General features: G+C 38.3%; 1 protein-coding gene and 1 non-coding gene across 2 annotated transcripts; one reads left to right on the top strand and one right to left on the bottom strand.

Annotated features, from left to right (window-relative positions):
- Window positions 1-217: 217 nt before the first annotated feature.
- LOC102269208 (placental prolactin-related protein 4) lies at window positions 218-11,049 on the bottom strand. The gene is made up of 5 exons (XM_070361165.1): window positions 10,995-11,049; window positions 5,257-5,438; window positions 2,983-3,090; window positions 1,042-1,221; window positions 218-412 (listed from the first exon to the last, which is right to left on the bottom strand). The coding sequence occupies exons 1-5, from the start codon at window positions 11,047-11,049 to the stop codon at window positions 218-220; spliced, it is 720 nt and encodes a 239-aa protein (XP_070217266.1).
- On the top strand, window positions 7,419-7,524 carry LOC138985147 (U6 spliceosomal RNA). The gene has a single exon (XR_011462405.1). It is a non-coding gene; the product is annotated as a U6 spliceosomal RNA (small nuclear RNA).
- Window positions 11,050-24,709: the final 13,660 nt, after the last annotated feature.

The following is a 24,709-nucleotide window of genomic DNA, read 5'->3' as shown; positions in this document are numbered from 1 at the left end:
GGGGTAGATTTTTTTTTTTGATTTTATATTAAATGAAAATAAGAAATGTTGACAAATTGCCGTCTTAGATTTTGACATCTCTACAGAGTTTGTGTTTATTTTTTTAAGAAGAGACCCATTTCACAGAGCATGCATTAAAAAGCTGTAAATTTCAAATAAGCTTGCTATGGGATAGATCATTATGACCGTCTCAGACCTGGATGGTATAGATGTGGATTTAACACCTCTTATAGATCAGTCGGCATGCCACGAACTTGGTGTAAATGTCAAGTTTACGAGTATCTCTGCGCAGGCAGAAGAACAGGCTATAAAATGCAGAATGACGCCTATCTTCATTGCTCGACAGTAGGGATCGGAGTCCAAACCAGTAAATGCGAGCGATGTACATCTTCCTCCTGGCTGTAAAAATAACCTGAATATCCAAAAGACGATGACTTCTTATGTGTTTTATTAGTATTTGTTTATCTTTGTTCCTTCTAATTATCAAATTAAGATCTGGGGAAGACATATAAATATAAAATTCTCTAGATATGGATTTGGAGCCAGCCTCTAAGAAAACTATTAGGAATCTAAAAAGCAGAAACATAACTCAAGTTTAGTTTTAACTTTCTCTTTGCTTCCTTCCCACTCTCATCCTTTGATTTGAGGAGAACAGAGAAAGAAGACAAGCGGAACTTGAATAGCAGATGTCGTGGGATACTTTGAAGAAAATGCTGATCTTGGAAATTCTGTACTCTAGTTCTCTTACTCTTGAAAATATTTCAACCACCTATGCCCAGGAAGAAGCAAGCTTTTGGTGGAATTGTATTCAGTGCAGGGAAGGCTGCACATGTCAAAAATTGCAGTGAAATTCTGATTCCTTTACAGTAGAATTTATCACTATGAATGACTAGGCTCCTGCTTTATGTAGTAGCAGTCTAGAATATAGAAGTCATGAATCTTTTTCTTACAAAATTAGATATTTCCAAACTCCTTACACATTACAGAGGTCACCTCTTTCATCCATGAGCAAAGCATGAAAGCCCTCTGCAGGATGCTCACCTGGCTGAACGGCCTCTCTATGAGTGCTTGAAGTTCTTTTAGTTTTTTCACATTTTCTCTAGCGCTGGATAGGATAGTATTTGAGACTTCTTTCATACTCCGCAGGTCCGTGACTAGCTGATACAGAGGTTTTTGCCAGGAGTATAGTAACATGAGTATCCACATAATAAGGCCTTTACTCTAAGCAAGCATAAGAAACAGTCTCATTAAAATAATAATTCAGTGGTTTTGGTAACATGTGATCTTTGCTCAGAGCAGCTGACCTAAAAATCTCTTGGTTATTCCTATGTGCATGCAGAGATTTTTGAAGGTAGTAAAAGTTGCAAAAGGATAAAACGTAAGCTATTAGTTCACACTTTGTTGAATTATTAAAAGATAATATTATAAAACATATAATATCTATGTTATTTTACTAATATTTCTGATAAGTTCTAATTTATACCATGAAGAATTTTCTTTTTTCTTCTGAAATTCTACCACCACTCAGTGAGTTCTTTTATGTTTGTATATTTGCCTGAGAGAATCTAAGTATTTACTCAAGTCAGTATGTGCTGCAGTGCCTGACCCAGGAAAGAGGGATTCCACCTGTGCCCACCCAGTGGTTCATTCGTATTAATGAATCAGATGAGTCATTCGTATTGATTTTTGATTGGTAATTTGTTTTATGACATTACAACAAAGAGACAACGAAGAAGACAAGACATTCCTAAACAGGCTTCTCTCCTCAGCTGATCCCAACACCAGCCCCCTGCTGATATCAGAACAGTCTGTTTTGTTGACATGTGTCCGAGCAGAAAATGGCACAGCGTTGTCTTTAGTAACAGCATCAGTGGGATTCACAGTGGAGGGTCCCCCCTAGTTCACTACTACTAGCAGAATTGAGCCTGAAAATCCCAGGGGCTGAAGATCTCTAGTTAATATGCCTGATTTCTTTATATCCATGAACCGTTTTAGTGGTAAAGAACAGAGAACTGAATAGGATTAAATATAGTCCTCAGCATGTTTATATGCTGAGTAAAATGTATGGCTATGTAGTAACTCTCAAAAAATTTAAATTTAAGCTTATTGAAAAATCCCTCCTCCTCTTCCTCTTTGATCTTTGTCCTTTACTTGATTATCCTCATTATTAATGAGCTTAACAGAGGAAAAGAATGCTGGTATCATTAAGAAGGTTGTAGAGGAAGAAGATAGTATTTTAAGAGGGGATGCATGTGAAAATATTTTAAATAATGTTAGGACGAAGGATAATGCAGGAAATCAGAAAGGAGAGACTATAATGATGAAAATTTGGAGCTGCCATAAATGATTGAGGCTTGATATGTAAACTGTGTTGTTCTCAGAACAGAGGCAATCGTTACGGCCATGAGAAGCAAAACAATGTTTTATAGGCCATTGTTGGGGAGACTTACAAATTAAGAATAAAAGGTGACAGAGGAGTCATTGAGAATGACGAATGAAGGTGGTGTCAGGGAAATAGAAGCAGAATAAGGAGATCCTTGAAAGGAAGACACGATGGCTCGGGTGGTGCAGTATAGGATCCCATGTAGGAGTCACTAGTAACAGGGAGTACTCAAAACTGGGGTGTGTTTCTTACATATTCATGAATTTTGCAATCTTTTATTTTACACATGGAGGTTCCCATTCATTTCCTGTTTTCGTACAGTATAATAGCTGCAATCCTGTGTCTAATGCATTGGTTGAAGTAAACTTGTCTGCATGGATGATTTATAGATCTGTTATTTATGTTGCTACTATAGATCTTTAGTCATTCCTTGATTTCGCTCATGCTTCATCAACTGCATAATATAATTTCTCTTCAATTGCTTACAGGCCTCCAACTTTTTCTGCGTGTACAGTTAACATTACCTCTAATAATCTGAAGCTTGGTAAGCGACATACTGTCTCATTTGATACAGTAAAAAACCCAGGTAAAAGACTCACGTTCATCCGTCGGATGTGCTGCATATCTTCAGGGAGATGGAGGGAATTGGTGTGGCACTTGTCGGAGACATTGATAAAGTACTCTTTGCCCTGGGCATACTGTTCATCCTGAAAGTGATCAGACAATTAGTTAGGGTTGTTGGGCATTCAGTAGATGAACCTAAAACCACAACATTAACATGTTGATACATGTATAATTTTTTAATGGGGGGGGCATCCCAAAATTTGCAAGTCATTATTTTCCTACTTTTTCTATACATTGTCTCTATAAAATTGATTTTACATCTAACTTCTCTAAGTTTAACCTTTTCCCTTCTCTGTTATATTATTATATATTTTTTTTTTTTTAGTATTTGAACCAACTATAGTACATATGTACCGATATTTGGTGCTTCTCAGGTGATGGTAGTGGGAAAGAACATTCCTGCCAATGCAGGAGATATAAGAGGACTCAGGTTTGATCCCTAGGTGTGGTGAATCCCTTGCAAGAGTGTACATCAGCATACTCCAGTATTCTTGCCTGGCCAATCCTATGGACAGAGGAGCCTGTTGGGCTACAGTCAGTAGGGTTGCAAAGAGTTGGACACAACTGAAGTGACTTAGAATGTATGCATGCACCTATATTTAACCATTTAGTCTCTTGTTTACTGTGGGTTAGAGCCAATATATTCCCTTATAAGGAGTTATAAGTTATGACTCTGACTTATCTCTGATCCTCATACCAAGAAGCTTAGTGTTCATTCCAGGTGCAGAATACAATGTTGTTTATGGGGACAAAATGGTACTGCAGAAAAACATGGCATAAAGTTATAGGAAATACTAAGCAATGGACTGAGAATAAGAGTAGAAAAATCTAGCTAACACATTGACAGAGAAAAACTAATCTTTGGCAAAAGTTATGAACATTTCAAGAGATTACTTGGAAGAGTTGGAAAAAAAAATGGACAGTCAAAAATGGAGGATGAAACAAAAATAGTGAGTAAAAAGAACTACGTGAATTTAACAGAAACCTTTAGTGCCACTTTTTATTAGCTGTCTGCTCTACTGTGTGCTCCTTGATTGACCTAAAAGAATTAACATACAATTTTCAAACACCTTCATCAGAAAGAGAATAATTGTTTCCAATTGTAAACTCCCCTTCTATTGTAGCTCAAAACCTATTTACTGCAAATCTTAAAACAATAATTTGTAGCATTAAAAAAAACTACCAGTATTTGTTTTTGTGACCGGGATTCAGCTTTGTTTAACATGCTCCATCCACCCAGTTCACTGCAGAGCAGTTCTCATTTATTGGCTATTTACTCTGAGCCTGGAGAAGAAAGCCCAGAGAGACACTGAAGGACCAGAAAATCAACATGCTTCCTTTTCTCCAGTCCCACCTAAAAGTGTTTTATGTCAGGTAGTACTGTGGACTGAATCTGTGTTCTTCAACTTCATGTGTTAGAGCCCTAACTGCCAAAGTGCTGTGTTTTGAAATGGACTGTAGCCCACCAGACTCCTCTGTCCATGGGAGTTCTCAGGCAAGAATACTGGAGTGGCTTGCTGTTCCCTCTTCCAGGGAATCTTCCAGACCCAGGGATAGAAACCAGGTCTCTCACATTATGGGCAGATGCTTTACCATCTGAGCCACCAGCGAAACCCATTAATGTTAAATGAGGTCATAGGGTGGAAAACTGATCCAACAGTGTTTTAGTGTTTTCATGAAGCAAAACAGCAGAGAATTTTCTCTTTTCTCTGTACATCTCTGTGTCTTTTCCTCTGTCTCTCTTCCCCACCCCACCCTGTGTGAGGACACAGGGAGAAGCCAGCCTGGGAAGAAAGAGTTCTTACCAGAACCTCACCTTGCTGGCACCCTGATCTTGGACTTGTAGACCCCAGAACTGTGAGGAAATAAATTTCTGTTGTTTATTCCACTGAGTCTATTGTATTCTTTTATGGCATTCCTAGCCTACAAATACAAAATCATTTATTTTGGAAAATAAAAAACAAAATGAATGAAAGGAAATTGAAAAAGTTATTGCACTTCTTAGGAATCTTTGAGATTTCATAAAACTGAACCTTTCTTCGATTTCCACATCTTATGAGCTGATAGCTTCTTTGACCTAGAAAGGGTGTTATTTGAAGTTTGGCTGATGCAGCCTTCTTATTGAAAGGATGATATAGCCCAGTCACTTACACGAAGGTTCCTTCTAGGAGCCTGGCGGGCTACTATCCATGGGGTCAGAAAAGTCAGACACGACTTAACAACTAAACTACCACCATCACAGTACTTACAAAATCAGTGAACATTTTCACGGAGTGGTTATACATGCCGGTGGACAGAACGGAGGCATGGACAAACAGGTCTATAAGGGAGGCCCGGCAGACGTCATCCCCGTCAGGACAGAGGGACGGGCATAAGATGCCTTGGCACAAGAGCAGATTTGACATGACCAGCAGCAGGAGCAGGCAGGACCCTGTTTAAATAAAAACATGTGCCATTTTGAGATGATATAGTCACCTGAGATTATCAAATCCATCCTGTGGAGGGAAGGCTTCTCTTTCCCTGTTGCTCTGAGCAAGAGTTGGTGCTGTAGTAGTTGGGGTGGGGAAGGAGCGCTTTCTGTGTAAATTTAGATGGATGATGATATTGTACAGATAGAGAGTTGGAGAAGTAGGTTACTCCCTGCATTTTTGTATTGCTCCCAGAAGTACTTCTGTGCTCTGCGAACATTTGGAACTTAATTCTGAACCAGATTGCTTAGGCCATTCTTTTAAGACAGTTTAATACTGGGACTCTGCAGACTTTCAGCAGCGAGGCCTCTAGGAGTTTATGATTTTTTTACTCTACATTGTCTAATGCTTGCATTTTAGACACTGAAATGACAAGAAAAGTCCAGTTGATCTGTGTGGTTTACCATCACGCTGGGATAAGAGTAAACATGTGACTGACTGATCTCTGCTATTGACTAAAAAGAGAATACTAAGAGAAAAAGGATACTGTACCTTGAATCTGCTCACTCACCTAAAAACCCCATGCATGTCTTTGATACTTTCACAAGAGCTTTAGAACATCTTAAAATTTGTGTTTCACAGGAACCCTGTGAGATAGCCTTAATCTTCACTATGATCACCAAGTTATATCAATTAAGATGCAATGACTTAGAGAGGGCAAGTAATTTTCCCCAGGTCCCATTAGAAGCAGATGCAGGTGACTGGGCACCAGTACACTCCTCTGTTCACTTCTGATGTCACATCACACATGCCTGTGGCTCTCGGTCTGTATGTGTGTAACCAGGACCACATTGGGAGCTGTGATGACTCTGCTTAAACAGAAAAATATTTTGTCTTTGACTGCAAAACATTAGAACATTGGTTTTATCCACTGTTCTGCTCTGTCTATAAAACACTCACTGTTACAGTCTTTGACAATTATCAGTGTGGGGGCCTGGTTCTCCTGGCTAGCCTTTCTTCTAGGCACCTTGACAGCTCTTCTATTTTTATGCATCCTTAATCTTCTCATTATGTTTGTTTCTTCGAGAAAATAGCAAATAAATCTCCAAATGGTAATACAAGAATATTACCTGGTCAGCACCCTAGACAACATCACTGGCTCTGCAAACAAGGCCTGCCCTTTCCTGACTTTGACTTTTTAGGGACAAATTTACATGTCTGGTTGGGAGTACATCCTGACAACTCATGGGGCTTAGTTTTTGAACCATCTCCAAACATCTCCTCTTTGATAGTAGAACTAGACCTTCATGCTTCCACGATGTATTGTAATATTTCAGAAATTATTCCTGGCCCTACCTTTGGCCAACAGAAGCATAAAATCATAGACTCTTGCAAGCGTGATTTTAATATTACTTTTCCTGTGCGTCCTTTGTAAGTAATATAATTTAAGACTCAAGTGAGCAAGAATTGAGTTTGGACAAGAGAAATGATAAAATAGAGATTTTATCCTCTTGAATGAGATCTGAACATGATTCTTTTTCCAATTTACCAGAAGAGTAGTAATTTAATTAAGGATAAGATATCAGCATTTACTAGGTTTCTCTACTCTTTGTTAGTTTAAAGGGGCATGGTATCTAAGAATAAACTGGTCATTTAAAATTATGTGATGAAAATAAAAGAAGTGGTTCTCAAAAAGGAGACATAAAAGTTGGAGAAATTTGGGACTGTCTCTCTCATCAACTAAAGAGCTTATTGTGACAGGCAAGGAGGATAATAGGTTGTATGAACACAGATGTATTTGTGTGCATATATTTCTGTGCATGTTACATGTGTTATGCATAAATATATGTTTAATTCCTACATGGAAATTTGGAACTTATAAAATTCAATTCTATAAGGGGTAGTAAATATAGCAGAATACCCTAATTCTTAATGTAATTGATCATTTATTGGTAGATGACTAACTATATGATTTCCTTTTCTGTTAAAATGTTAGATATGTCATTGCTTTGGTAGCACATATATGAAAAAATTGGAATAATAATGAGAAGATTAGCATGGCCCCTGCCCAAGGATGAAACACAAATTTGTGAAGCATTCCATGTTTTTTTGTACCAACTTCAAGGGTTGGGATGGGAAGGAAGGTGGGAAGGAGGTTCAAGGGCAAGGGGACATAGGTATCCCTATGGCTGATTCATGCTATTGTTTGGCCAAAAGCAGTACAGTATTGTAAAGCAATTTTCCTTCAACTAACATCTATAAATTTAATTATTAAAACTGTTACTGGGGATCATATAACAGGTTCAGATATCCACTGTATGACTAAAGAGGATCTGACTGGAAACTGATGGTGTCAATTATCATTGGTTAGTGATTCATTAACTTTATAGTTGAATGAGAAATGTAAACTAACAAACACTATCGTCTTGTTTCAGTGCCATAGCAGGCTATAATCCTTGTCTGCGTTCGCTTTTAGGTGGTGTAGTGCCCAAACTTTGAAACTGAGGCTGTTCCCAGAAGCACACAGTCGTGAGTCCTGCCCAGGGATTTTGTTCCTGATGCTGGAGGCTTCTGTTCGCTGGTCACTAAGGCCGAAATTTTCTCTGCTGAGTATTCTCTGGGTCTATCACATGCACAAGTCTTTATATTTTGGTTTTCTAATTTGATTCTCTTATTCTTTTGATCAGTCTACCAAGTCCCTTTACGATTTATTTTCAGACCCTTTTATGCTTTGATCTTTCTGATGCTCATTAGTGAATTTGCTTCCATGTCTATCTCTCTGAGTAGTTTTCAGCATCTACATAAACCCTACCCTATTCTCTTACTGTCTGGATTTTGGCGTTTAGCATCAGCATATTTTCATGAACTTCATTTTCCTTCCGGTGCGGTTTCTGGTATACAGCTTAAGCTGGTTGGCTCTCATCTGGCTTGTTCGTGTTGTCTCCAAACAATTAGAGAACTCTTCTTTCTTTCTAGGTAATACTCCCCTTGTTTTGATACCATTGCTAACTTTCTGTGATTTCACTTCCTGCCTCATAAGCTTTGTCTTTCTCAATCTACTGTAACTTGAGTACTATGTGCCTCTATGTTGGTATTACTATTTTAAATCAATATCAACCTAGTATAGCAGAGAATTAAAGGGAAGAAAATTACAGTAGTATTAGTAATAATGCATTCCCCCAAATTATAATTAAGTAATGCTCCCAGTTTTAAATGACTTTCTATCCATGTATTGTTGAGGTCCCCTACTCATTTTTCCTTACTAGGTGTTTCGATTTTGAAATATATCATCAAAACAGAAAATTAATAAGGAAACATAAGCCTAAAAGGAAATATTAGAGCAAACAGACCTAATTGATATCTTCAGCACATTCTATCCAAATGCAGAAGAGTACACTTTCTTCTCAAGTACAGATGGAACATTTTCCTCATCTTGGGTCACAAATCAAACCTCAGTAAATTTAAGGAAACTGAAATTATATCACGCATTTTCTCTGACCACACTAGAGATGATATCAATTATATGGGGAAAAAAACTTTAAAGAACACAAATACATGGAGATTAAGCAACACATTTCTTAATAATGAACAGGTTACTGAAGAACTAAGGGAAATCAGAACATTCCTAGAAACAAAGAACACTGAAAATATGATGATCTAAAACCTAGAGGATGCAACAACAGCAGTTCTAAGAGGGAAGTTTATAGTAATGCAAATCCTCCCTCAAGAATCACATTGGATCGACCACCTAACTTTACATATCTTTCACTGTTTTTAAATTTCTCTTACCAATGTCTTAAAGGTTTTGATAAAATCTTTGACACCTTTTTTGAGTTTATTTCTTATTGTTTTATCTTTTTGTGATGCAATAGTAAATGGATTGTTTTCTTTATTCCACTTTCTGATAGTTTGTTGTTGATATACACGTCGACAACTGAGTTTCGTATATTGGAATATAGTAAACATGATGTATGCTCCATCTTTAAAGAATAGACATTTTCCACAGATAAGACATATAGATGATCAAGAGGTATATGACAAGATGCTCAGCATCACTAATAAGCAAAGGAAATGCAGATCAAAAGCACAACAGGTATCACCTCATACCTGTTTGAATGGCTAGTACCAAAAGGTAAGAAATGACAAATGTTATTGAGGATGTGGAGAAAAAGGAGTGGTTATGCACTGTTGGTAGGGATGTACACTGGTCTCCCATGGAAACATACTGTGGAGGTTCCTCAAGAAACTTAGAAGAGAACTGTTATGTGATGCATTATCCCACTTCTGGATATATAGTCAAAGGAAATGAAATCATTGTCTCAAAGAGAGATCTGTATTCCCATGTTTACTGAAGCATTATTCACAGTAGCCTTGGTATAGGCACAACCTGAGTATCTTTTGACAGGTAAATGGATTAAAACAATGTGATGTGACATATATAGGTAAATATTATTTAGCCATTAGAAAAAGAAAGAAATCCTTCCATTTGTGGCCACATAGGTATAACTGGAGGGCATTACACTAAGTGAACTAAGTCAGAGAAAGACAAATTCCGTATGATCTCAATTATAAGGAATCTCAAAAAAAAAAAAAAAGATGGAACTCAGAGTAGAAAAAATGATTGCCAAAGACTGGAGGGTAGGGGAAATAGGGAGAGATTTTTAAAGGTTACACACTTTCATATATAAAAAATTAATAAGATCTGAAGATATAACTTTGAGCTTCATGATATAATCATGGGATCAAATTATGTATTTGAGCAAGCTCTGGGAATTGGTTATGGATAGGGAAGCCTGTGTTGCTGCAGTCCATGGGGTCACAAAGAGAGGGACATGAATGAGCAACTGAACTGAACAGGGCTCTAATATATAGCATGGTTAATGTAACTATAAGATAGTGTTGTATTTTTGCAATTGTCTGAGAGAGTGGACATCATTGAGCAGCATCACCAACTAGATGGACATGAGTTTGAGTAAGCTCTGGGAGTCAAGGATGTACAGGGAAGCCTGGTGTGCTGCAGTCCATGGGGTCTCAAAGAGTTGGACACGGCTGAATGACTGACTCAAATGAAGGGAGTGGAACTTACCTGTGTTCTCCTCAAAAAGCAAAAGTTAAATGTGTGTGGTGATGGCAGTGTTACTTAATAGAAAAGGAAACTCGTTTCTAATCCATGCACAAATGGGGGTGGACAAGATGACGGAGGGGTAGGTGGAAGTGGGATACACCTCTCTCCACCGATGCATCAAGAACATCTAAAGATGCAGCAGTTCTCACAGAAGACCAGGTGAATCCTGGCAGGACTCTCTGACTACTGAAAAGGAACATCTGGATCCATACAGAACTTGGTAGGACAAAGGAAAGAAGGGACAAGGAGGAAGGGGAAAGAAGGAGGAGAGCAAGTGGAACAGCTTGCACCTGGGGGTGAAGGGGCTGAAGCACTGGGGAGAGATCCCCGCATCCATGGCCATCTACTGGGACAGGGGAGGCATTTGAAGCAGTTGGGCAGTGAGCTAACTAATCTGTGACAGTCTGAACAGAGTAAGAACCACATAGACAAGCCATGCTGCAGCCTTTCATACCTCGGACCAGGTTGTAAGTCCACTGGTGTCCACGGAAGCTGGGAGCTGGAGCCATGGGGATTGAGGAATGATCCCAGGGTGAGGACTCCTGTTGACTGTGGGGAGTCAGCCAGATGGGATGTGATGGAGAAAATCTGCTGCATGGGATGCTTCTTAAGGAAAGCCATTAGGCCATAAAGGTAGGCTTCTACTGCCTGTGGAGTAGAGCTATCTCTTTCTCCATGCTGGTACCTGTAGGTTGAGCAATAGAGAAAGACTTCAGTGAGGGTGGTCCTTAAGTGCCTGATGCACTAATCAATGGAGAATTTTAAATGTCTATCTATATACCCGACCCAACCCTATTCTCTGTCTAAATTTTGGGTTTTAGCATTGTAATGTTTTTATGAAATTAAATAACTTCTAGTAGAGTTTCTGATTTACAAATTAAGCTAATTCCTCACATCTGGCGTGTTCTTGGTGTTTCAAGAAACTTTGAGAACCTTCCTTCCTCTCAAGGCAATACTGCCCTTTACTTTACTACCATTGCTGACTTCCCATACTTTCACTTCTTGCCTAATATATTCTGTCTTCTATACTCACTATAAATTTAGCAGTAGGTGTCTGTATGTTGGTATCAATATTTATAATAAATTATAACCTGATGCAGTAGAAAATCAAAAGGAATACACTTACAACAACAATAATAAATTGCCCCCAAACTATAATGCATTAATGCTCCCATTTAAAACTTATTTTCTATCTATATATTATTGGGGTCCCTTAACTCATTTTCCTTACTAGGTGGCTCAATTTTGAAATGAAATGTAGAAAACAATAGATTGGTAAACTCTGGAAATTACCTTCCTTTTGATATACCTCATTAGTAAGTATGCAAATATTAGTATTTTTTCCAGTGGGGCTGTTCTTAGTATACATTGTAGCTCACTGTGGGGTGATTCCTATTGATAGAAGATTGTACACTGTGAACTGTAATTGTCAAACAAGTGAGTGGAGATGAAAGAAAGTAATGTCAGGAAAGCACAGGCTTTTGTTGATCTAGAAGGAAAACCTTGCTGTGTCTCTCATCTACAGTCTAATCTTCAGATTTATTGAAACTCTTACTTTTCTTATGCTCCATTAAAAATTTAGATTATTTGGGGTTTTTGCACTTGGGTTGTATGTCTCATGTATTTTTGGATATTAAGCACTTATCAAATATATGATTGGGAAATATCTTCTGTCAATCTGTAAATTGCCATTTGATTTTGCTGATGTTCCTTTGTTTGGAGTTTGATGTGGTCCCACTAGTCCGTTTTTGCATTTGTTGCCTTTGCTTTTGGTGTGAAACCCAAAAACTCGTTGCAAAGACTGATGGCAAGAAGATTACCTCGATGTCTTCTTCTAGGAGTTTAATTGCTTTAAAGTCTTATGTTCAACTTTTTAATCCCTTTTTAGTAGATTTTTGTGTATGGTAAAAGATGGGCACAGTTTCATTTTTTCACAGGACTATCCAGTTTTCCCAGTGCCATTTTGTAAAGCTTGTCCTTTCCCCACTGGATATTCTTGGCTCCGTTTTCATAAGCTAACCGACACTATACGGATGTGCCTTTCTTTCCGGCTTCGCTGTTCTGCTCTGTTGATCTATGTGTCTGTGTTTGTGCCAGAAGCAAATCATTCTGTTTTGATTACTATAGCTTTCTAATACAATTTGAAACCAGCAACCCTAGTCTTGAACTTTGTTCTTCTTTCTCAAGATCACTTTTATCTTAGGTGTTTTGTGATTTAATACAGCAGAACAGACCAAGAAGAGATGTAAAAAATAAACAGAACTATACAAAAAAATATCTTAATGACCCAGATAATCACAATGGTGTAGTTTCTCACTCAGAACCAGAAATTCTTGAATGTTAACTCCAGTGGGTCTTAAAAAGCACTGCTGCCAACAAAGCTTGTGGAAGTGATAAAATGCCAGCAAAGCTATTTAAAATCCTGAAAGATGATGCTTTAAAGTGCTCCATTCAATATGTCAGAAATTTTGGAAAAGCCAGCAGTGGCCAGAGGACAGGAAGAGGTCAATCCTCGTCCCAATTCCCAAGAAGGACAGTGTTAAAGAATGTCCAAGCCACTGAACAGGTGCACTCATCTCCAGTGCTCATAAGATCATGCTCAAAATCCTCCAGGCTAGGCTTCAGTATTATGTGAACCTAGAACTTCCAGATGTTCAAGGTGGGTTTAGAAAAGGCAGAGGAACCAGAGATCAAATTGGCAACATTTGCTGTAACATAGTAATGCCAAAGGAATTCCAGAAAAACATCTGCTTCATTGACCTCACCAGACTGTGTGGAATCACAACAAAGTGGAAAATTCTTAAGAAGATGGGAATACCAGTTGAACCTTACCTGACTTCTGAGAAACCTGTATGCAGTTCAAAAAGTAACAGTTAGAGGCAGACAAGGAACAATAAACTGATTCAAAATGAGTGAAGGAGTCCGTCAAGGCTGAATACTGTCACCCTGCTGATTTAACTTATATGCAGAGCATGTCATGCGAAATATTGGACTGGATGAGTCCTAAAGGCTGGAATCAAGATTACTGGGAGAAATATTAACAACCTCAGATATGTGAATGATACCACTCTAATGGCAGAAAGTGAAGAGGAACTAAAAAGCCTCTGATGAGGGTGAAAGAGGAGAGTGAAAAAGCTGGCTTGAAACTCAATATCAAAAAAGCTAAGATCATGGCATCTGGCCCCATCACTTACATGCAAATAGAAGGGGAAAAGGTGGAAGCAGTGACAGATTTCCTCTTCCTGGGCTCTAAAATCACTGTGGATGGTGACTGCAGCCATGAAATTAAAGACGATTGCTTCTTGGCAGGAAAGCTCTGACAAACCTAGACAGTGTGTTAAAAGCAAAGACATCACTTAGCCAACAGAGGTCTGTATAGTCAAGGCTATGCTCTTTCCAGTAGTCATGTACACATGTAAGAGCTGGGCAGACAATAAAGAAGGCAGAGTGCTGAAGAACTGATGTTTTCGAACTGTGCTGGTGTAGAAGACTCTTGAGAGTCCCTGGGCACCAAGAAGATCAAACCAGTCAACCTTAAAGGAAATCAACCCCAAATACTCTTCGGAAGGACTGATGCTGAAGCTGAATCTCCAATACTTTGGCCACCTAATGTGAATAGCTGACTCATTGGAAAAGACCCTGATGCTGGGAAAGATTGAAGGCAGAAGAAAAAGAGGGTGACAGAGGATGAGATGGTTGGATGGCATCACCAATTCAATGGGCACGAACTTGGGCAAATTCTAGGAGATGGTAAGGGACAGGGAAGTCTGGGGATCTGAGTCTGTGAAGTCACAGAGAGTCAGACAGGACCTGGCAACTGAACAACAACAGTTTTATACATTTTGTAGAATTTTTTTTTTTTTCTGTTTTGTGAAAAATGCCTTGGAATTTCGAGAGAGACTGCAGTGAATATGAAGATAGCTGTAGGTAGTATGGATGTATTAAAATATTAATTCTTCCAATCAATAAATATGAAATATGTCCCTCGTGTCTTTTAAATATTTCTTTCATGAGTGTCTTGAATGTTTTCATTCATAGATCTTTCAACACTTTGTTTAAATTTATTTATAAGTATTTTATTTTTTTGATGCAATTGTAAATGGGATTGTTTGTATTTCTGTAATGTGTTTTGGTGTATGGATAGGTAATCGAGTTTTATATATTCGAATACAGTGTACAAAATGCATGCTGTTTTTTAAAGAATAGACAATTTCCCCCCCAAATAAGACAGTTTTTTATCTGTATCTTTCAAAACTCTGAAATCCCCTGGGTATATACCAGGAGAAATCTATAATTCCTTAGTCCTTGGCTTCCTATCAGCACCAGAGAGCTTTCAGTATGGATAAGGCTTTGGGTTACATTAGACAAGTCAGTCTCCTCATTGGGTGTCATGGTCTAAATGCTTGTGTTCTCTCAAAATTCATATGTTGAAAACCTAATAACCAAAGCCACGATTTTAGATGGTGGGACCATTTGAAAATAATGAGTTCATGAGTTCAGAACCCACATGCAGGCAGAGCCCACATGAATGGGATTAGAGCTCTTGTGAAAGAGGCCTGAAATACTTGTTCATCCCTGCTATTTAGGGATATGTCCTGGAAGAGGCCCTCACTCACTCCACCATGCTGGCACCCTGATCTTGGACTTCTAGCCTCCAGAACTGTGAGAAATAACGTGGTTTATAAACCACCCAGCCTCTGGCATTTTGTAATAGCAGCCTGCATGCACTAAAACTCTGGACATGATTAAGTGGGAGAAAAGAAAATTGTCAATCTTGTTTTTCCTTCCTAGGTCATGAATGTGGAACAGGTAGCATAGATATTCAATTCCAGTGGCATGTGGTAACATAAACCATAGAATTGTACATTTCTTTCAAATTGTAGTTCTGTGACATGCTTACCTGGGAAGATATTTTCTTAGATGTAATTAACATTTAAACCAATAGATGGTGGATTTTATGCAATTAGTTGAGGGTGTTAAGAGCAAAGATAGAGGTTTCCCAAACTAAAAGCAATTCAGCCTAAAGACTGCACCATTACTGGTAACCCAATCTCCAGCATGTCAGCCCAAAGATGAAGCAACTGAACCCTAAGGCCTGTCGCTGGTCTCTCATCAGAATCCCAATATAACTGCTCTTTGACTTAGTAAACTTATCTTCACTTCTCTAGGCTTTGGTTTTCTCAACTAAACAAGGAAATTAGAGTAGAAAATCCTTTACATTTCCTAGATTATGCAAATCTCTGTATAAAACATGATCTCAAAGTGAAGTTTTACTCTTTTTCCTGAAAAGAAAATTATCAATTGGTCGTGCAGCATCCGTGTTTGGATCTCTTCTACTTCTAATTATCTGCTCTATCTCACAGTGTATTTTTCTAGCTTAGCTTTAGGAAAAATTCCTTGATAGAAATAATTACTTGATTGTTAGGGAATACTACTTTTATCTTTGGTCTTTCATTGAAAAGCAGGAGTTGTAGTTAAGCACAATACTGAGAGAAAACTGTTTCTAAATATCAGTATGTCACCTTGAGGAATTTTGCTATGCACAGTTGCTCATTTGAGTCTAACACTTTATGACTCCATGGTCTGATGACCCCGCAGCCCACCAGGCTCCTCTGTCCATGGGAATTCTCTAGGCAAGAATACTAGAGTTGTTTGACATGCCCTCTTCCAGTGATCTTCCTGACTAGGGATGGAATCCAGGTCTCCTGTACTGCAGGCGGACTCTTTACTGTCTGAGCCCACAGTTTCCAATAAAATGAGTCTTGACGTATACAGAAGATGCGTGATTTGTCTACTTTTGTTTCTTGCAACAGTGGTTTTTTTCCAGTTAACATATCAGTCCCGTTTCCATTCACCTGAAAGCTATCTAGAATGCAAGTTCTTTCTGAAAAAAATAAATAAATAAATAAATAACACAAAAAGAACTTCCATCTGGAATAGATTTTGTCCAGTTGTCAGTTTTTTCAAAATACCAGAGTCTGAGTATTTGCTTTTAATTATAATATTTACCTCAAAAGGAACAAATAAGCTGGTCTGTGAAAAATACCAGTTTCTGCCATGGTTGATACTCAGTAAATAGTAAGTTCAGGGTAGTTGGTGCAGCCTTTGTAAACCCAAGAGAACTGAATTAAAGCAGTGGGGATTGGTGTTGTTCAGATAATTAACTATAAGACAGAATGTGGTCAGTGAGATAAAAATGAAAAGAATGAAATTAGGAAGCCATAAGGAGGAAGATGATACTTTCATCAGGGAAAAGTAGGTAACAATTTATCAAGGAGGTGGATTTCTTTTGTTACCTTTGAAGAGAGAGTAGGTGTTTGTGTACAATGTAAGAATATTTGATTTGTAGACTCTCCTTAAAGTATTTTCATCTGTCATGATCAGAAAGCACAGCTAAGAAACTGAACTCCTCTAGTGAAGCTGAGAATCCTATGGTAAAAAGTAGACTCAAGCAGCAGGTTCAGAGCACTGTCTCTAGTTCTGTCCTATTCAGCCTTTTACTCAGTGACTCGATTATCACAGTATCTTAGGACATGAAACTGTGAGGGCTAGTGTATGTGGAATAAAAGACCTTTGTAAATTAGGACTTAAATTTTAATAGAAAAACAGAAATGAGGTAAATTTCAAAGTTAAATGCTGTACCACAATTGGGACACGTGTCGAGAGGGAAAAGCACAGAATGCCCTAAGTCCACATAAAAGGAGACCTGAGCTGTGTCGGAGTCAGGAAAGACTGTTGTATGGAAGTGGTTTTTACTGAGAGCCGAAAGATGTCGAGGAGGTAATCATGTAAGAGAGGGAGGGTGTTTCAGGGGGAAGAAGGCACTTATAAAGAGCTTTAGCCATATGTGAGAATATAGAGTGAGAAGAACAGACATGCTAGGATTGAGCCTTTACAGAATTTAATTGACTTGGTAAAACTTATGCTAACTGGACAATGAATACAAGGTGGAATATGATCACCTCTGTGAAAGAGATAAGAATCAAGTTTTGCAGAGCATAGGAGATATTTCCATTTACCAGGTAATTCAGTAAAGATTCACTTAAACCTAGGAAACCTGGTTTCTATTGCTACTTTTGCATTGAGTTTTATAAGTTTAGATAAGTGACATAATCATTCTGGGTTTACTTATATATCCTTAATATGGGAGGATTGTCTAGATAATTTCCAAGGTTTCTTCCTTTTCTAAATGTCCAGTGAATCCCACTGGTTATTATCTGGAATTTAAAAAAAACTTTTACATACCAAGTGTAATATCTGAAATACCTACAAAATTATATAAAAAGCATTGAAATTCTTGCTTATTTTCTTTTTTCAGTTTTTTTAAAATGTATTTTCCAGATAAAATGGCAAGATATTTAAAGTATACATGACAATTTAAATAGGTATACATTACTAATGGATTCCCTCATTGATTTAATTAACATATCTATTAATATCACCTCACATATTTACCTTTCAAGATCTTTTTGGTGAGGACTTTTAAGTTTTACTCTCTTATATGTGTGCTAAGTGACTTCAATCATGTCAAACTCCTTGTGACCCCATGGACTATATAGCCTGCCAGGCTCCTCTGTCCATGGGGATTCTCCAGGGAAGAATGTTAAGGTGGGTTGTCATGCCCTCCTCCAGGGGATCTTCCTGAACCAGGGATTCTACACTTTTTTCCTTATGTAATGTCCTTGTATTCCTTTGTCTTTCGAAATTTTCTTTAATCTAAAATCTACTTTATCTCACATTAGCATATGCTTTTATCCTTTTATTATCCAAATATCCATGTGATTATTTAGTTTCTTGGGCTTTCCTGGTGGCTCAGATGGTAAGGAATCCACTTGCCTTGTGAAGAGTTGGGAACATCCCCTGGAGGAGGACATGGGAATCCGTATTCTTGCCTGGAGAATTCTATGGACAGAGGAACCTGGTGGGCTACAGTCCATGGGGTCACACAGAGTCAGGCACAGCTTAGCAACTAAACCACCACCTGGTGTTCCCTCACATTTATTCCTTGGGAGGAACAGCCCTGCTCAGGCTGCCTTCTGACACTAGGCTGGAGGTAGGAATGCTGGGCCTGGCTTGTCCTCTCTTAGGTGCTGCTGTGTTGCTCTTCCATTCTTCAGGCCCTAATCTAGTTCACCGTCTTCTTGCCAAATACACAAGGTCTCCTTTGGTGGTCTCTTTTTATTTCCAGAACAGAGAGAGGAGTGGGCACAAAGAGATCAAGGCCATCTTGTCTGAACCAGAAGCCCAAGGTGTGTTTATAACCTAGGGAAGAGATTTTATGGAGGGAAGTTGAGGAGCAAAGTGAAAAGGAGTCCACAGTAGGCTGGAGATGAAAGTCTTGGAGTCCCCTTCTTTAGACGTCATCAGAAGCTGAGAAAGTATTTTTTCTAGGTGATATGTATATTCATCTCTGAGTGAGTACACTTTCTGTTTCAGCAAACTGTAAGTCTTCTGATTGTTTTCATTAATTTTCTTTACAAATGCATATATATGATGATATCCATGTGACATTTTATTCATTCTTCTAGGCCATTGCTCCACCTTTATTATGACTTGAGATTTAAACCCTGAAAAAAAGATATCTATTGTAGAGTTTGGATTACTTACTAGTAGATGAATTGACGGAATAACAAAAGAACTAAAGGTGATTACTTAATTGAGCTCACACAATTTTATATATGCATATGAAGAGAGTTATTCACATATAATTGTATTCTTGGCCCCTTGTGGTATTCCGAGAACTTTGATTGAAACTATATGTAAAAGAAATTACTTTATTATGATAGTTAACTCGTATAAACATGTGTGTACATTCAGAATCCATTAGTCCAGTGACCATAAAGATGAGTGTCCTCATCCCCTGGGGAAGAAAACGTTAGTATTTCCATTTCCATTTATTTTTATCTCACTGTCATTTAATTTATATTTTGTATATATTTGTTAAATGTCATAATATATTAGAATAGCAATGCATATATAATATTTTTACATAATATAATTAGGTCACTGACACTGTGTTGAAAAATGGAAAAAAAATTGGAGATTAGCTATTCAGGAAACAGAAAATTATCAAAATTTGCTGCATAAAATGTTACTTAATTTGGGGGAGTTTACCAACAATTTTTTATGAAACCAGTTCAACTGAAGAGAGGCAGAATGTTCAGAACATCCATGTTTACATGAGTTTGCATAGAGCCTGAGAGATGGAAACAATTTTGAAGTTGGGTAGAAGACCAAGAGACCTGCCTGGACAGGGGAAAACTTGACTCTTGAATGAAAGAAAGCATGTTTGCTCCCCTCAGTGTGGTCTAAGTTGTATTTTTTTAAATCACCTCCCTTTCTTCACCTTTATTCCCTAAACCCCATCCTCTGCTTTACTAGTTCTTTTCCAATAGTACAGATCACCTGTTAAGATACCATATAATGTACTTGGATTCATGTTTATTGCAGATTATTTGAAGATAATGTTTTAGACCAAATATGATTGCCAACATGCACATTTGAAAAAAAAAAAAACTATACAAGTTGATTTGTTTTCTTTATCCAAAATATAATTATATTCCTTTTCAAAAACTGTTCCTTACATAGGTGTGAGTACATATATGTTTATATATATAAATAAATTTCCATCTAGTCAAACCTATGGTTTTCCCAGTAATCAGTATGGATGTGAGAGCTGGATCATAAGGAAACTGAGGACTGAGAAATTGATGCTTTTGAACTGCGATGTTGGAGAAGACTCTTGATAGTCCCTTGGACTGCAAGGAGAGCAAACCAGTCAATACTAAAGGAAATCGGCCTTGAATATTCATTGAAAGGATTGATACTGAAGCTGGAAATCCAATATTTTGGCCACGTGATGATGCAAAGAACTCACTCATTGGCAAAGATCATGATGCTGGGAAAGATTGATGGCAGGAGGAGAAGGAGAAGGCAGAGGATGAAATAATTGGATGGCATCACCAACTCCATGGACATGAGTTTAAGCAAGCTCCAGGAGATGGTGAAGGACAGGGGAGCCTGATGTGCTGCAGTCTGTGGGGTCTCAAAGAGTTGGATATGACTGAGTGACTGAACTTAACTGAAGGTATACATATGTGTTATGTATATATCATAATGATTATATGATCATTATACATAGGTCACATTGACAAATATGCTATTTCAGTTTCAGGTATCATTATACATAAATAATATTGACATATAATGTTATTTTGGTTTCAGGTGTACAACATAATTGTTTGAAATATATTGCAAAATGATCACCTCAATAAGTCTGGTGAAAATCTGTCACTAGAAATAGTTATAATTTTCTTCTTGCAATGAGAACTTTTATAATCTCTTAGCAGTGTTCAAATAGGCAATGAGTATATTCCCTTTTTGAATTAGTGCAGTTAAATGAGACAAGTGGCTTTGAGTCTTAGAATCAAAGAATAATGTTGAAACAGTTGAGTTGAATCAAATTTCTCAGTGCCAACTCACATAGAGCTTTCTTGACAAATCCATTCCTGATTAGACCCACCTGGCTCCATCACACATGGTATGGTGTGCAGGCATAGATCAGTGTTTAAGGCTTGTGCTATCTTTTGCACTTGTCCATGCATTTTTTTCTCAACATCTTTCAGTGCTTCATCTGTCTCCTGTCTTCACTATCCAAACAGGTTATAATTATGGCAGAACACATCTAAGTAGCTAGACTCGCAATTGCTGCCCACTGGGCATTTTGGAAAGACGCTGGAGAGGAGTCCTTCCAGTATTATGGTTTACTTTCAGGGGATTAGAAAGCTCTTCAGTTTGTAGAGTCCATCAATACAAATATATCTCAGGAGTGAATACTGTTTCTTTATTTGATTAGTGATTAGCTGATCATCTGCTGAGAGTAAGGCAATGAAGGGTTAGTAATCAAGGGAGGATTCAGGCAAAAGGAATGAGAAACTCTTGGAGAAAGTGGACACATGATTAAGGAGACTATTACCTCTATTTTATTTAGGTTTTAGGTTTTGTTTAGGCTGGCTCTGTAAAGGTATGGGTTGTTTCCATTATATTTCCATTCATCCTCCATGCTTTACAGTGTATGTCTAATTTAGGTATTGAAAGTGACTAGTGACTTACTGCTTGTTTTCACTGGGTAGTCGTGCTTTGGTTCTGGTATTCCATAGGGTCTAGCAGAGGCTCCATAGAGTACTTATTTCTATCATTTTCTGCAGAACCTTAACATTTTTTGGTGATTTCTGGTACTAAGATGATGAAATACAGATAAATACAGCTCAGGTGCTTTTGGATAAAACCTTAATTTATCTCCTCCCTTCCCTCTGACTTTTCAGTCATTTATTGACTCAACTGGTCCCATATTGTGGATGCCTTTTTTGACTCTAATATCTGCCTCATTCCTTGCATGTGGTCAAGGTCTATTTCATTTCCTGTATCTCTCACATCCTTTGCTACTTTTCACTTGGCAGAGCCCTCTTTGATTTTTAGTGTCTTAATATTCTTTCTGGTCTCTTTCTCTTTCTCTACCAGCCCCAACAGCCACAACTCCTCAATCCACATTGAAGTTTCTCTTTTCTAATTCTGGACATTCTGGTCTCTTGGACTAAATGTTCTTGGTTTTCTGTTGCTTTGTAGAATAAAGACAAACTCTCCAAATTGACATATATGATTCTCCCTAATGCATAAAAATCCATACAAGTATTTCTCCACTCTAACCCTACAATAATACATACAGTATATCATGGGAACATAGTCATGAGAGATACAACATGTATGGTAAAACATGAACATTTCTTGTGTTTTTGTCAGACTTGATTATTCACTAATACCTTATAATGCTATACATATTAATATCTCAGTTTCCTTGATCTAAGATGTCAGAGATCCTTTTTCATAAGATGATCCTAAATGAATTGACAGATATACCGCTTTCCTATTTTTCCACTCAATATCCCATCAAACTTTCAAAACTGTATCATAAAGCCATCCCATTTGTGTCACTCCTATGACACACTTAGATGGCTCCTAGCTTTACTTCAATCCACTGCAGCACCGTGTTCACATCACATCTTATTGTTTTTCACCCTACAATGTAATGTAGCAATTTGTGTGTTTATATCACCCTCTGCTTTTTCACAACTTGCGGGTCTACTACTGAAAAAAATAAATGTTTTTAAACCTCAGTTTAAGTCTCACTGTATCCATGACATGTGACTTACTAATCTATAAGGTCAGTGAACTTCAGAAGTTCTTCATTTATTTGTTTCCATTCGGTAACCACTGCTACTGAATTTAATATAGCAGGGCCATTTCTTCAAATGTAATCTTACATGGAAATCTGTAAAAGAGGGGGAAATCAATGCTTTCTGGATGGCAAGGGAGTGATTGTTAAATTCTGTCCAAATATCCCCTCTTTGGCTATTCCTGACTGACTCTATAGAGTATCTATGGATCTGTTAAATATTGTCTGAAATCTACAGTATTCACTTTAATTGTCACTGTCAAGCAAGCATAGAGCTCTCAATGTCACCACCTCTGTACTTGATGTAAAGTCCTAAATTTATGCTTGAAATAAATTTTATAAGAGACAAATACATGAAGATGTATGGTCTATTGGTGAGTGTATGTTTCCTCCAATTGCACTGTCCCCCTTATTGCCAAATTTTCCCTGTAATAAACACCATCCACTCTGCTGGAAATATCTAACATTGAAGGAAAGAAAGTTAAGCAAGTAACAAAATAGAATTAGATGTTTTGGGCAGTAAATGACTTAGAAAGTGCTTACAGGGCTTTTTCATGGTCTTTTACCTTTTGAAAAAAGAAAGTGAAAGTACAAGAAAGCTGACACTTTACATGCATGAAGGGGTCTAAGGAGGGATTGATAGATTGCTTTGGGGCAGAGTATTCTGTCATGTTCTAAAAGGTTTGGGTCATCCGAGGTAGAGGCAGGGGCAGGACTCAGGCAAGAATAACCCTGCCTATGAGAGAAGAGGTTGGTTTTGCTGGACAGTGTTCCTGTATGTAGGTGAAAGGTGTCTTCGCCTAAAAGAAGATAATTTGGCTGGATTCTGCCCTGAAGAGTTGCCAAGCTTTGCTCATTTCTAGAACTGTGGCCTTTAGTAACAACAAAAGAATACTCCTAATATAAAGAACAATTTCAGAAAAAAAGGAGAGAAGAGAAAATGGAAATAAAAGGGAATATGTATGAGATATTTGCTCCTAGGATATTAAAGCATATATATTTGGGTCTTTAAAAATAAAGTGTTCTAACAGCATTTCTGTGATTATGGTTTCATTGTGTCTGCCCTCTGGTGCCTCTCGCAACACCTACTATCTTACTTGGTTTTCTCTTACCTTGGACGTGGGGTATCTCTTCACGGCTGCTCCAGAAAAGCCCAGCACTTGCTCCTAACCTTGGACGAGGGGTATCTCCTCGGCTGCCCCTCCTGACCTTGAACGTGGAGTAGCTCCTCTCGGCCCTCCTGTGCCCACGCAGCCTCCACTCCTTGGACATGGGGTTGCTCCTCTAGGCCGCTGCCCCTGACCTTGGACGTGGGGTAGCTCCTCTCAGCCGCTCCTGTGCCACCGCCCCTGACCTCAGACGTGGGGTAGCTCCTCTCCGCCATGCTTCTGTGTGGTCTGTCACAGCCGGCACGCTTCTGGGGGGTCTGCACATAAAATTACTCAATCTAATCAGACGGACCGCAGCCTTGTCTAACTCAGTGAAACTAAGCCATGCCGTGTGTGGCCAGCCAAGACAGACGTGTCATGGTGGAGAGGTCTGACTGTGGTCCACTGGAGAAGGGAATGGCAAACCACTTCAGTATTCTTGCCTTGAGAACCCCATGAACAGTATGAAAAAGGCAAAATGATAGAATACTGAAAGACGAACTCCCCAGGTTGGTGAGAGCCCAATATGCTACTGGAGATCAGTAGAGAAATATCTCTAGAAAGAATGAAGGCATGGAGCTAAAGCAAAAACAATACCCAGTTGTGGATGTGACTGGTGATAGAAGCAGGGTCCGATGCTGTAAAGAGCAATATTGCATAGGAACCTGGAATGTTAGGTCCATGAATCAAGGCAAATTGGAATTGGTCAAACAGGAGATGGCAAGAGTGAACATCGACATTCTAGGAATCAGTGAACTAAAATGGACTGGAATGGGTGAATTTAACTCA

This window comes from Bos mutus, chromosome 23 (assembly GCF_027580195.1).
Source record: "Bos mutus isolate GX-2022 chromosome 23, NWIPB_WYAK_1.1, whole genome shotgun sequence".
In the NCBI taxonomy this organism is placed as follows: domain Eukaryota; kingdom Metazoa; phylum Chordata; class Mammalia; order Artiodactyla; family Bovidae; genus Bos; species Bos mutus.
Note: the sequence above shows the minus strand (reverse complement) of the source record. Positions and strands in the feature narration are given on the sequence as shown.